General features: G+C 53.7%; 1 protein-coding gene across 1 annotated transcript in view; it reads left to right on the top strand.

The window, feature by feature from the left end:
- Positions 1–12,115, top strand: part of Nfatc1 (nuclear factor of activated T cells 1) — a 105,583-nt gene that overhangs the window by 71,189 nt on the left and 22,279 nt on the right. The window contains exon 9 of the mRNA XM_032885878.1: positions 3,592–3,977. Within this exon, the coding sequence (XP_032741769.1) occupies positions 3,592–3,977 (386 nt within the window). The remainder of the gene's footprint in view (positions 1–3,591; positions 3,978–12,115) is intronic.

Below are 12,115 nucleotides of genomic sequence, written 5' to 3' on the forward strand. Positions count from 1 at the left end.
TGGTTCACTTTGCACCTCCGGAGGTAGAAACGTGGGAGTCCAACTTAGACTGTTGGGACTCGTGTCCTCGTGAACGTGCAGACCTTTCTTGCACTCATTTTGCCCAGGCGACCGTTCAAATGACAGGAAGACTGAGATGGTCAGCCAGATGCTGAGCCGATGCAGGGCCAGGGTGTTTTAAACAGGTCCTAGCAGCAGAGTCTACAGGGCTCCCCAAAGCAGCCACCACATCCACTCCCTGCCTGGCCTCTGGATTGCTGGCCCAGGTCCAGCCAGGGCTCCAAGTCCCTGCCCCTGTGTGGCAGGTAAATTACATTCTCTGGCATTTACTGGGCAGCTGTGTTTGGGACCGTGCCTTTCATGTCATGCTGGGTAGTTGGGGCTGGGTTTTACAGATCTTCTAGGCTGCGTTATGGGAGGCTTGCATTGGCCTTGGGACCTGGCTGAGAACCCAGTGCTGTGAACAGAGCAGCTCGGTCTGGGCATAATTCACCTCCCAGTCATACACCTTAAAAGCAAATCGCAAGCTCTGAAAATGACCAGTGTCGTTTAGAACGGAACCTCCACATACAGATACTCGCTTTGAATGGAGCAGCTTGTACCCAGGATCCTTCTGGCTGGCGTAGTTTTGTTCTTAGCGACGTTAGTGCCTAGTTCAGGCCAGACCTGTGATCCCCAGAAACTGGCTGGACAGGGTTCTGCCCCAGGTGCCTCTCAGGGTCTGACTTCTACAGAGTTCTTGCCAATTCTAGATTTACAACGCGGTTGAGCCAGCTGGACTGACACCGAGTGGGGGTCGTTTCCGAAGCGTGGCTTACCCCCACAGAGCTGTCTAGACGGGCTTGTGCCTGGAGCCGAGTTAATACCTGTAGAACACATTTCGGTGTTAGCTTCAGAACCCAGATGGCGGGGGTTGGGGGGCGTGGCTTCCCTCTCCTCAGCAGCTCCTGGGAGATACAGTCCTCAGGAAGGGTGGGGCCCACAGCTGATCTCACATAGTCAACTTTCTAATGTCAGAGGGATGGGTCTCCCTTCCGGCTTCGTTAAATGCCAGGATGTCCACCGTCCTTCTTGTTATTAGCAGGACCTCCCATCCCACAAAGCAGTCTGGGGACCTGCCCAGAAAGGAGCCTGATGCCTGTCTGTTCCTATGACTCCCACGGCTTAGGCAAGAGGACAGATAGGGTGGCTGGGTGGACTGAACTAGGTCTTCACTGGGAGGCTTTCCTGGGAAGCGCTGTGTGTGGGGGGCCCTATTCCTGGTCGTTTCCTTTGCCACCACGGCTCCAGAGGAGACGAATGGCTGTCAGGACTGTGGACTCAACTGCTACAGATGGGGAGCACCATGGGGAGGACCTGGGAGGAGCCGTTCCAGATCCTGCACTGGTCAAGTCGCCAAGTGCCCGTCTATAGGCAACCTCAATGTGTGCTTGGCCTTCTTATGTGACTAGGTCCACTCCCCTGTCCACAGCTGCCTCCCTCCTTTGACACCCAGGAGTGTCTTGGAGGTCAGCCCTAGGGTCCAGGCAGGCCTAGACCTTGTTGGGAGGCAACCGTTAAAGCACACTGCCAGGGACCTACGTCCCACCTCTGTGGCATCTGACTCACGGGAAACGCTGGTGGCCCATGGACGACAGCCTCCCATTCTCTCCCACGACCACCTGATGAGACGTGTGCAGCGTCTCTGGCGTGAATCCAGCACAAACAACCTGGTTTCCAGAGCCATGATGGGCGCCCATGAGCAGGGGATCCACAGCCTCTCTTGGGAGAGCTCCTGAAGCAACGCACGAAGATCAGTTCTCCGTTAGCCGTTGTCCTTGGCTCACCTGCTACGAGCCACCATGGGGTCATCCTGGAGTCTCAGCTTGGGTCACCTGGACCTGCATGCAAGGTGGACAGTGAAGGACAGTGCTACTTCAGCCAAGAGCGGCTTCTGGGCTGAGTACAAGGGCCTCGAGCTGTCATCCTCTGACGGGACATCCGTCGGCTTCTTCTGAGACTCAGCCGCCCCAGAGCCCGCCTCACCCACTCGAGCCAGGAGAAACCCTAGGATGAATGAAAAATGGGACGAGGGAAATGGCAGCAGTCAACAGCGCTGTTGTCTCCTGTGGCCCTAGAGACCGAGCGACTGGTGGGGGGGTGGTCATGTGACCTACCACCTCAGAGGTGAGGAGAGGGCCCACGGAGCAGCAAGCTGCAACGTTTCCCCATCCCAAGTCTGGGGCAGAAGAAACTCCAGGCCTACAGTGGGGGCCGCTCATTGCGGGCGACTGCCCTTCCCAGGAAGCTCCCGGTGGAGCCAGGCTTCAGAAGAGTTCCACGTCCGTGGCTCACAGCAGCTGGTGGCGCGGGGGCCTGGTCCTGATGAGGAACAGATGCACATTCCTGCTGGTTCAGACCAGAGCTAAAGATTTTTCCTCAACATGCAGATATGCTTTCATTTATTCATGGAGGAGCTGGGCCTCCCTCTGTGACATGTGTGTTTGTACGTGGAGTGTGTGTGTGTGTGTGGTGTGTGTGCTTCCGAAAGAGGCCTTAATGGTTGGGCAGTCCCTCACGTGGCTGACCTGCTGCCAAACCCACCCGTGCGTAGCGTGTGAAGAGGAGAGAGACGCGTTAGAGAAATCTGAATGCTCTCGTGCACGTGGTTCACGCGGTACTGTGCTGCTGAGGGTCACCAGCAAACTACCTCAGCCGCCTGGATGGCTCTCTGAGAAGAGAGACAGACTAGCATGAAAACAGAGACCAGGACGTCCATGGGGGAGAGTAGGGTCCCAGGGTCTACTGGGTACCTCTTCCTCTGCATATGACACTCTTGTCATCCAAACTCTCTTGTTGTAACTGAGTCCCTAAGCAGAAGCTTGGAGTCTGCTCTGCCCACAGCCTGGGGCTAGTTCCAGGCCACAGAGGCTATGTCTTCTCTGTGGCTCTTCCCTGCACTGGGGGCCTTCTTGTTAAAAGTGGAGAGGGAGATCCGGGAGGCCCTGTTTGGGGCTGTGGGTCTCCTGGGGCTGCCTGGTCTCCTGGCACAGGCTGCAGAGTCCTTACTTGGGTGTGTGAGACAGGAGGGATACGCGGAGACACGGTGCAGTGCGCTTGCCCACAGAAAGGTGTCTGTCCTTCTGTGTCAGTGCGTCCTGCCTTCTCTGCCATCTCAGGTGGTCATTCACCTCTGGATCCTCACTGAAGCCAAAGCCAAGCCAACGCATGCCCAGTGTCCACATTAGCGGCGCTCACACGAGAGCCGCCAGTAGCAGCGTTACAGCAATACCTCCGAGCTGAAGTTTTCACTTTGATTGCTACAAATCCACAGGCCCTCAGGCCCAAAGCTCCTACTGTCGTTTGCAAATAGGTTTTTATAGCACGCTAGTGCTGGGGGAGATTCCAAGGAAAATAGTCCTCTTCGTATTAGAACCAGCTGTGACTTTCTCTCAGCCAGTGACGCACCCTGTTTTTAATTGGGTGGGAGAACCGAGAGAGACAGAGGGGCTCAGTCAGAACGCTGTTTGTTTTGCATGGGGTATCCTAGCCACAGCCTAGCCTGCCCATCTGCAACTCATGTTTATTTAACTTTTTCTTTCCTCCTCACAGTTCCAATTATAAAGACAGAACCCACGGACGACTTTGAGCCAGCTCTGACCTGTGGACCAATGAGCCAGGGACTTAGCCCTCTGCCGAGGCCTTACTATAGCCAACAGCTCACCGCGCCTCCCGACCCTGGCTCCTGCCTTGTGGCCGGCTTTGCCCCCTGCTCACAGAGGAACACGCTGATGCCCACGTCTCCCAATGCAAGCCCGAAGCTCCACGACCTTTCCTCTCCCGCCTACGCCAAGGGCCTCGCCAACCCGGGCCACAGTGGTCACCTTGGACTTCAGCCACCAGCTTCGGAGGCCCCCACCATGCAGGAAGTGCCGAGGCCCATGGCCATCCAGCCCAACTCGCCTGAGCAGCCCACATCCGTCAGGCTACAGCCGCAGGTGAGTCCACATCTGAACAGTAGCTGTCCCCTTGGTCTCCAACAAGTGCTCTATCCCAACAGCCCCTCCTCTCCACTTCCATCTGCTGCCCACGAGCCAACCTGCTTACAGCCCTCAGCTCTCCCTCCTGACGTGGGCCACCGGCAGCAACAACCGCAGAAGGTTCACAGAAATGAATCTCCGTCCATACTGCCAGAGGTGTGTGAGGACAGTGACCATAACTTGGCCCCTGTTCCTGTAGTGATCAAGCAAGAGCCTGAGGAATTGGACCAGTTGTACCTGGATGATGGTAAGTGCCCACCGTTGAGCAAGTGTGCACACAGCCATTGAGTTTGGGAAGGAAGGGAGATGTGGGTGGAACACGGTTCCCGAGCTGTGCCATGCAGAACCGTCTCCAGCCAGCAGGCTGCACGGCAGCCAGCCGTTCTGCCCTGGTGATCTTAGTAAGCCTCACCGCCTGAGCCAGGTTGGCTCAAACTCGGTTCTCTGACACTTGGTGTCAAGAAGTAAAGCAAATGACGGCCCACGTCAACCTCCGGTCGTCACAACAGAAAAGGCCTCCCCGAGGGAGTGTGGCCTTTGTGGTTCGAGCACCTACAAGTGCTTCTCTAAGACAGAGAAGTCTCTAAGTCGACGCCTGGTTCAGGGGGCAGTGGTACTGTAAGGTGGCCACTTAGAGTGTTCAAATGGGACGGCAGTGTCAGGAGCCGAGCGGACGGGAGTGATGCCAAGGGGCCTCTCTCCACTACGGCTTTTGTCCCTCCAGGAAAGTACAGCTCGCTCTGGGCAGCGGCAGACATGAATGTCGTGTGTCTAGCTATGCCGAGACTGCTTGTGGTTCAGAGCACAGACTCTCTGAACCCTAACATTCCTCCACAATGACCAGGTGTGCCTTTGCTGTGTGCCCCATGGGTTTGTTACTCCTGGACACCTTGCTACCCCTGCTGAGTAACAAGCGTCTTCCTGACCACATGACTGCCACAGTGGCCAGACATGTGACTGAAGACCAAGAGTACTGCCCACCAGGAATAGGTTCTGTGGTGTTTTCCGGCTTGCTAGGGTCGGTTGGTTGGTCGGTCGGTTGGTTGGTTAGCTGGTTGGTTGACTGGCTGTGGGAGTTGGGGCTCCCTCTGAGGCCAGCTGGTCTCCCCAGATGTGGGCAGATTCCCAGGCCAGGTGCCGAGCAGCACAGCTGGAACAGGTCCAGCTCCTTGCTGCACCTGGACTCCAGCGAGGCCCGGGATGGCGCCAAGGCTTGTTCAGCTCCCTGCCTCTGAGGCTAAGGCCCTGAGGCGTCTCAGCCACCCTCCCCTGTGATTCTGCCTGTGAGCCCAATGACTCTTTCGTGGTCCCAAAGGAATCTTTGAGAAGAACATTTGAACGAGGGTGGTAGGTCCCGGCCTCTGGAACTTCTTCTTGATGGCCCAGGCGTGGGGTAGGCCAGCTTGGGGATGAGGGACTATTCCATGCTCCCTGTGCACAGGTCTGGTGTGGTTCCACCCCCACCTCAGGCACTTGGTTGACAAGGAGCTTATGTTCCAGGGCTGTAAAACTCCTTACTGAATATCCCCCTCCGCTCTCCTAAGTTAAAGCTTTGGGGAGATGATCTATGCCAGATTTTTTGCTCAAAAATAGGTTCAGTTCTTGAACCTAGAGCCAGATACTCCTCTGTGGTACACTTGCCTCTGAATAAGCCCTCATAGACTTATGGGAGGCTCCAGGCCCCCCTGGGTCTCTCCTGTTTGTATCCCCGTTGGAGGACTGTCACTGCCCCGAGTAACCCTGAGGAGTTTAACTTGTCTTTGACCTGCTCACACAAAAGTGCAGGGCCAGGATCCCAGGGATGGTTCCCAGTGTCGCTTCCTTAGCACGAAAAGTCTATCTGGTACCTGCCTAAGTGGACACTGTGGCCAGGATGGACACTAGAGTCTGTGTCTAGAGTTCTGCCTTCCACTTTGCCTCAGGGAGTGCTAGGCCTGTGGGAGCATTGTCATGTGGTCAGAGGCCATGTGACCAGCCAGCCCAGAACTCCCACATCTGGGCAGTGCCCTCTGGCCCAGAGACAGGAAGCCAGCCTTAGCCAGGTTTCCCACTGACCCAGAGGCCACTGTGGCCGACGTCAGACCAGCTTTGTTGTGGGCATTGAATGGGAGCAGGTGAGCCTTCTGGGAGGAGGGGACACTGTGTCCAGGAAGCAACACAGCAGAACTGGGGACGAGGGCTGCCCACACGTGGCACGGGATGTATTTTGTTGCATTTTTAACTGTGCGCCCTGAGAGAACAATTCAGAGTCTCCCCTATTGGGGAGCACGGAAAGGATGTTGACCTAGAAAACAGGAAATGGAGGTTAAGAAGAAGAGTCAAGTATTAGGCATGGTGACCTGTCCTGGATGTTGTGTCTTTCTTTCCCAGTGGGTCTTAGTTAGAATTCCCCAGGGAAGGGGGGGAGGGAGTGGGAACGGGACAGCAGAAACCACCTCAAAGTCTAATTCATAAAGTCAGTCTCGGCTTTCCCCAAATTCTTGCTTAAAAGGCAGTCAGTCTCCTTCAATTTACCCAACGGGGAGACCTACGCTGAGGAAGATACACCTCATTTGAATGTAGGAAAGTTAGGGGTGGTCCTCTCACAGTCTTTAGGTTGGAGGCAGAGTAGAACAGGCCTCGGGCTCCTGCTTTCTTCTGGAATCTCCCTCCCTCATCAGATAGAAGGGGGTACTCACAGCCATCTCCACATCCCCGTGTTGTCTCCCAGTACAGAGCACTGGAAGAAACACGGGGACAAAATGGTGACCTGGAGGTTCCCAAGCTGCACGACACAGAGTAAACAATCTATCAAGGAGGCTGATCCCTAGCCAGCCCCTCAGCATTTAGGGGCCTCCTCTAAATAGCCTGCCGGGTTCTGGGGTTCACCCGATGCTGGTGCCGTGCTATGGCTGCCTTGCTTGAGAGGCGGGAGGAAGAGGAATGGGTTTTAACAGAAGACTGTTTTTCATGTGGTTTTTGTTTGTTTGTTTGGTTGGTTGGTTGGTTTGGTTTTTGGCATTTTGATTTTGTTTTCTGAGAACACGGAGAGAAAAGGCACCTGGGTTTTGAGAGCCCGTGGCCCTCCACACACATGAATCCTCAGTATTGGCATCATGAGACATCAGGAAGTCAGTGCCTGAGCGCACAGTGCGTGGTGGGCCCCACGCTGGGTTTGCAGAACCACACATTAGAGTTTGAGGGTGACACACTTTCCAAAATCTCTCCTCATCGCAAGAAGCAATTTAAATTATGGATAGAAAACAAATCCTTTTCCAGGAGCCTTTTCTGTTTCTACCCTTAAGTCTTGCTGAAAACGTCTTTGACCCACTCACAGACCTCAGTAACGATGTCTTTGTTCCAACAGTCTGCCTGAGACTTATGATTTTGATTTAAACTTTTCATGGTTAGAGTTTTGAATACGTGGTGGCTCACACATTATTTTAAACGCAGTCTTTCTTTTTTTTTTTTTCTTTTTAAGTTTCCACCAAAGCAGAACATGAACTGTTTCTGTAACGTTTGCTTAAATTGCCTGTCACGGGACTGGACTGCGTGACATGTTCTTCTCGGTCACACATATGAACGTGAGCATCTCCCTTGCACAAAGAGCTTCCGCTTCAAGCACATCTGGAAACTCCTAAAATACCACGAGGCATCTGTGCAGATGGGACCCTGCCACAGAACTGCACTGGTGCCATGCAGCCAGCCTGCGTCCAGCTTTGTGGCTGAAGCAGCCTAGGGGCAGTACCCTCTTGGTCTGTGACTGTGCACACACACACACACACACACGCACGCACGCACGCACGCACGCACGCACGCACACGCACATGTATGGTGACTGCCCTGCCGGCCCTCGCCACAATCAAGCCTTTCAGCTCCATCAGAGGCTGCTGGGTGTCCAGAAGTCTCGGTGTCATTAAAACAACAAGCAGGTAGACAAGGCCTCCCAGCCGTGTCTGCCGGCCGCCTGGGTTTCTTTCGCTCTCCCTCCCCTTCTTTCCTGAGCTTAAGCCGCTATGGGGGAGAACAAAAAGCTTTCCTCATGGAAAGTTTGACTAAACTGGCAGGGTGCCCAGGCCCAAGCCTTCCCTGTTGCTAGCAATGATGGCAAGAGCCTGTATACAGCAATCAAACACACCAAGCCATGAATACTGCGGACACAGGCCACCCCGTGACGGAGAGGAGAAAGAATTCAGCCATGCCTATATCTCACTGGGTCAATCCCTCATGCCCCGCGGTGCCTGCCTGTGAGTGGGGAGACACAAAGATTATACTTCACACCACTAGAGTCTGAGACTGCTGTAGGCGCTGTAGACCAGGAGGCCGTACAAGTAGCTCTTTGGGGTCCCCAAGGGAGGGTTCTCCCAACACTCATGAGTTCACCAGGCCCGGGCCTGTAACTGCTTCTCAGTGAAGCTTCCAACTGTTTACTACGGGGTAAGCAAGCCTCAGAAGGCTGACTCCAAGCTCTTTACACAGCACAGGGCACCAGGCAAGCAGATGTTGGCTTTCATATTCCCGTTTATATCTAGATACAGTCCTGTAGAGCTGCACTTGATGTTAGGCAAACTCTACGAGGAAACTTGCTGGGAGGGGTTCCCAGAAGGGTTAGCCTGTGCTCCGAGACAGAATGAAGCAGGGCTCAGCCACAGGCCTTCTGCCATCTGAAGGCTCTCTCTGCCCCTTCCCCGAAGGCAGACACGGGCAGGTGGTGAGGGCTGTAAGCTGTCTGCTGAGTCAGACCTTCTAAATAGGGTGTGTTTGGCCACCACGGACCTGCGCTGGTGTGGCAGCCTGTAACCTGCATGGCCGTGATGTTGAGTCTCTGTGCTTTATACGCGGTAGGAAGGCAGGAGGAGGAGGGCTGTTTCACTGGACAGCTGCATCCTGCGGGATTAGGTGGGATGGTCTTCTGGGTTCTGCGTACTCTTTCTAGTTACACAGCTTGGACCGTGTGTGTTCTATGTCAGGTACTTGTGTCATCCCACCATGCGTGTATTCTACTCACTGGGAGGGGGTTCGAAGGTACCGATTTCGGCCATTACCGTCGGTCTGCCAGGCTTGTTTTCCTCCTCAGACGAGAAGTTGGTGCCATCGGTCACTTGAAGGAAGCTGGTAGGGCAGAACAGAAAAAGCCAAAGGCTTCTGTGAGCCTAAAGATTATGCCAGGTAGTGCCAAAGGCCTTGTGGAAATCCGAGGCCCTGAGGATGCTCAGACACATCTTGAGGTGGCTACGTGGGCGTCCTCTGTGGCACTTCTGTTTCTCAAGGCAAACTCTGAATGACAGCAGCGTGCTCGCGGGTGGCTGTCCTTCTTGTGTGGAAACACCATCGTCCTCCTCTGGACAGGTTAAAAACCCTTCCAGAAAGTTCCTAAGGGTGTCTCTCCACATCGGTTGGTTCACAGAGCGTCTTTCCCACACATTCTGATGATTCTGCAGATCTTCGAGCCAGTGAACAATGGGCCATTATCTTGGCTCCAGAGCACAAAGCCATCAACCACGGGTGGCATTTAGAAGTATGTCCGTCACATTCCAGGAGTGCAGCGGCTGGTAGCCGTGTCAGGAGTATGGCTGACGCCCTCTTCGATCTCTGTCGGAATTGTTCCTGGAGACTTGGCAGGGCCCCTCACCCACCCGGTGCTAGGCGTTCCTGCTCCTGAGGCAACAGCACTTGTCTGAGGAACCTTCTAGATGTGGCAGTGTGTTCTTGCTTCTGGGAGCCAGAGGCTCCAGGGGAGATGAACGTTTACTCAGGCAGAGAAGAACTCTGGTGGCTGGAGTCACAGTGAGAGCCCTCCCTCCCACCAATGTCGAAAACATGGTCCTCAGCCCGGTTTGACACATGACGCTGACACACAAGAAACCCAGTGGCAGCAATGGGTGAGCACATCAGCAGGCTCATACTGCCCCTTCCTGCGAGCAGGAGGAGATGCCATTTTTCACCTCCCTGGGCACAGAAGGCAACTGAAGCTTCAAGAGATGTCACTGGACAGTCGTGAGTGGCAGATCTGGGGACTCTAGCATACTGTCTCCTTAAGGCTCGGCCTCACCATGGAATATCCCCCTACCCTGAGACACGCAAGCAGACACTTAGATCTCTGGCATGAGCTGGTCTGGGGAGCTATGGAGGAGCCTGCTATACACTTCTTTCTTCACCACAGAACTCCTTCTGGTTCTTCGAGGTACTCTGGTAGCTGGCGAGAGCTGAAAGAAAGTGGAAGTTCCGACAAGGGAGGGGATGGGGAGTCTCAGTACGTCAACTGTCCCCAAAGCATCAACAGTGCTGTCAAATCTATCACGTCAGCACTTTTAGAATCCGGACATTATGAGGGAACGTGGCAAGTTGAAAAGCATATATATGCTCAAGAAAACTGTTTTAACTTCGGGTCGCTAGCCCCTATCCTTGTCCCACGGAGCGACACCGGGAGGAACTGACATCTTACCTCAGTGGGAGAGGCTGGACATCCCCCAGACCCATGGTGTGGTCTGAGCTCAGGTTGTTCCCTGCTCACTGGACAAGTTCCAGTCTCAGGTGTGTCCGAAGCAGCTGCCACTGGCTACGCTCGTGGCGGTGCCGATGCGGAAGCTACTCAAGATTATGATGTCAGTGAGCAGGTAAGAAACTAACCAAAGGAGCCAGACCAAAGCCCTACCCTCCTCAGTCACCTGGATAAACGCACATGTTCGAGTGCATGTGTGTGCTCAGGAAAAGAGGCCAGGTCCTTGCCTCTGCTGCCTCAAGACCACACACGCAGGAGAGAAGTCGTGCTGGCCCCAGTCCCACAGTTGAGGGTGTGGCTGAGCCTTTCCTGATAAAAGCTGGAAGATGTCATGGCTCATCACTTAGGATAACTTCATGAGAGGCTGGCCAACCACCAGGCGAGCAGCTTGTCGGGCCGATGTCTGAGCCCCAGGAAAGAGGCCTACCAAGCAAATAATTTCAAGGAAGGGAACAGGAAACTCAGCATCACCATGCTGCAAGGAGTAAAGAATCTAAGGAATTAGCCTGGGAAAAGTCAGCAGCCGAATAAACAGAAGGGAAATGTCCTCACAGCAACAATTCTTGAAAAACAAACAAACAAACAAACAAACAAAAAAACGAAAGCTTCCTCCCAGAATTGCTGTTATACGTTACCTACAGTGCCTGATTTTAAGTTAAAACAGGAAAAGAAGCTGTGCAAACGAACAGGAAAATATGTCACATATACAGGGGGAAACCACACCAATAGACGCTATCCCAGTGAGGCCTGGAGTCTTTAACTAAGTAGCAGAGGCTTTAAATCGGCTATTCACACTTCATCTTAGGCAAAAGGCCTAGGAGAGGTTAAGTTGGCTATTTAAATGTGTTCAAAGAACCGAAGGAAACAATGTTTAAATGATTACACTGAAGCATGATAACAATGTCTCACCAAATGGAGAATAGCAACAATAAGAGAGACTGCACTTTAAAAAGACCCAAGTAGGGCTGGAGAGATGGCTCAATGGTTAAGAGCACCGACTGCTCTTCCCGAGGTCCTGAGTTCAATTCCCGGCAACCACATGGTGGCTTACAACCACCTGAAATGGGATCCGATGTCCTCTTCTGGTATGTCTGGAGACAGCGACGTATAGTCATGCATATAAAATATAAATGTAGAAAAGTAGAAAGTCTTGGATTTTGAGAGGTCAGCGTTTGAGCACTTCCTCAAAAGGCTGAACAAAGACATCTCAGGTGGAAAAGAAGAGTCGACAAACATAGAGGAAAGACCAAGCTGCTGTCGACTCTGAGGAACTGAAAGACAGAGTGAATAAGACTGAGCAGGCCCGTGGCTCAGTGAGTAGGGTACCTGGCGCCAAGCCTGACAACCCAGGTTCCAACCCTGGTGCCCACAAGAATAACTTGACTAAAGCAGTGAGGGCCACCTGGTCCCGGCCCCGCTGAGGGGGACTTCAGCTCTGAAAATGCAGATGGGCTACGTGCCCAGCAAGGGATAGTAACTACATGGCAGCCTTCTTCCAGCCAAGCTTAGAGTCAATACAGCCTCTACCAGACCGCAGGAGGTTTGCCCCTAGAAATTGACTATGTCTGAAAATTAGAATTTCTGAGCGTCGGAGCAGCCCAAGGAATCGAAACTG

This window comes from Rattus rattus, chromosome 15 (genome assembly GCF_011064425.1).
Source record: "Rattus rattus isolate New Zealand chromosome 15, Rrattus_CSIRO_v1, whole genome shotgun sequence".
In the NCBI taxonomy this organism is placed as follows: domain Eukaryota; kingdom Metazoa; phylum Chordata; class Mammalia; order Rodentia; family Muridae; genus Rattus; species Rattus rattus.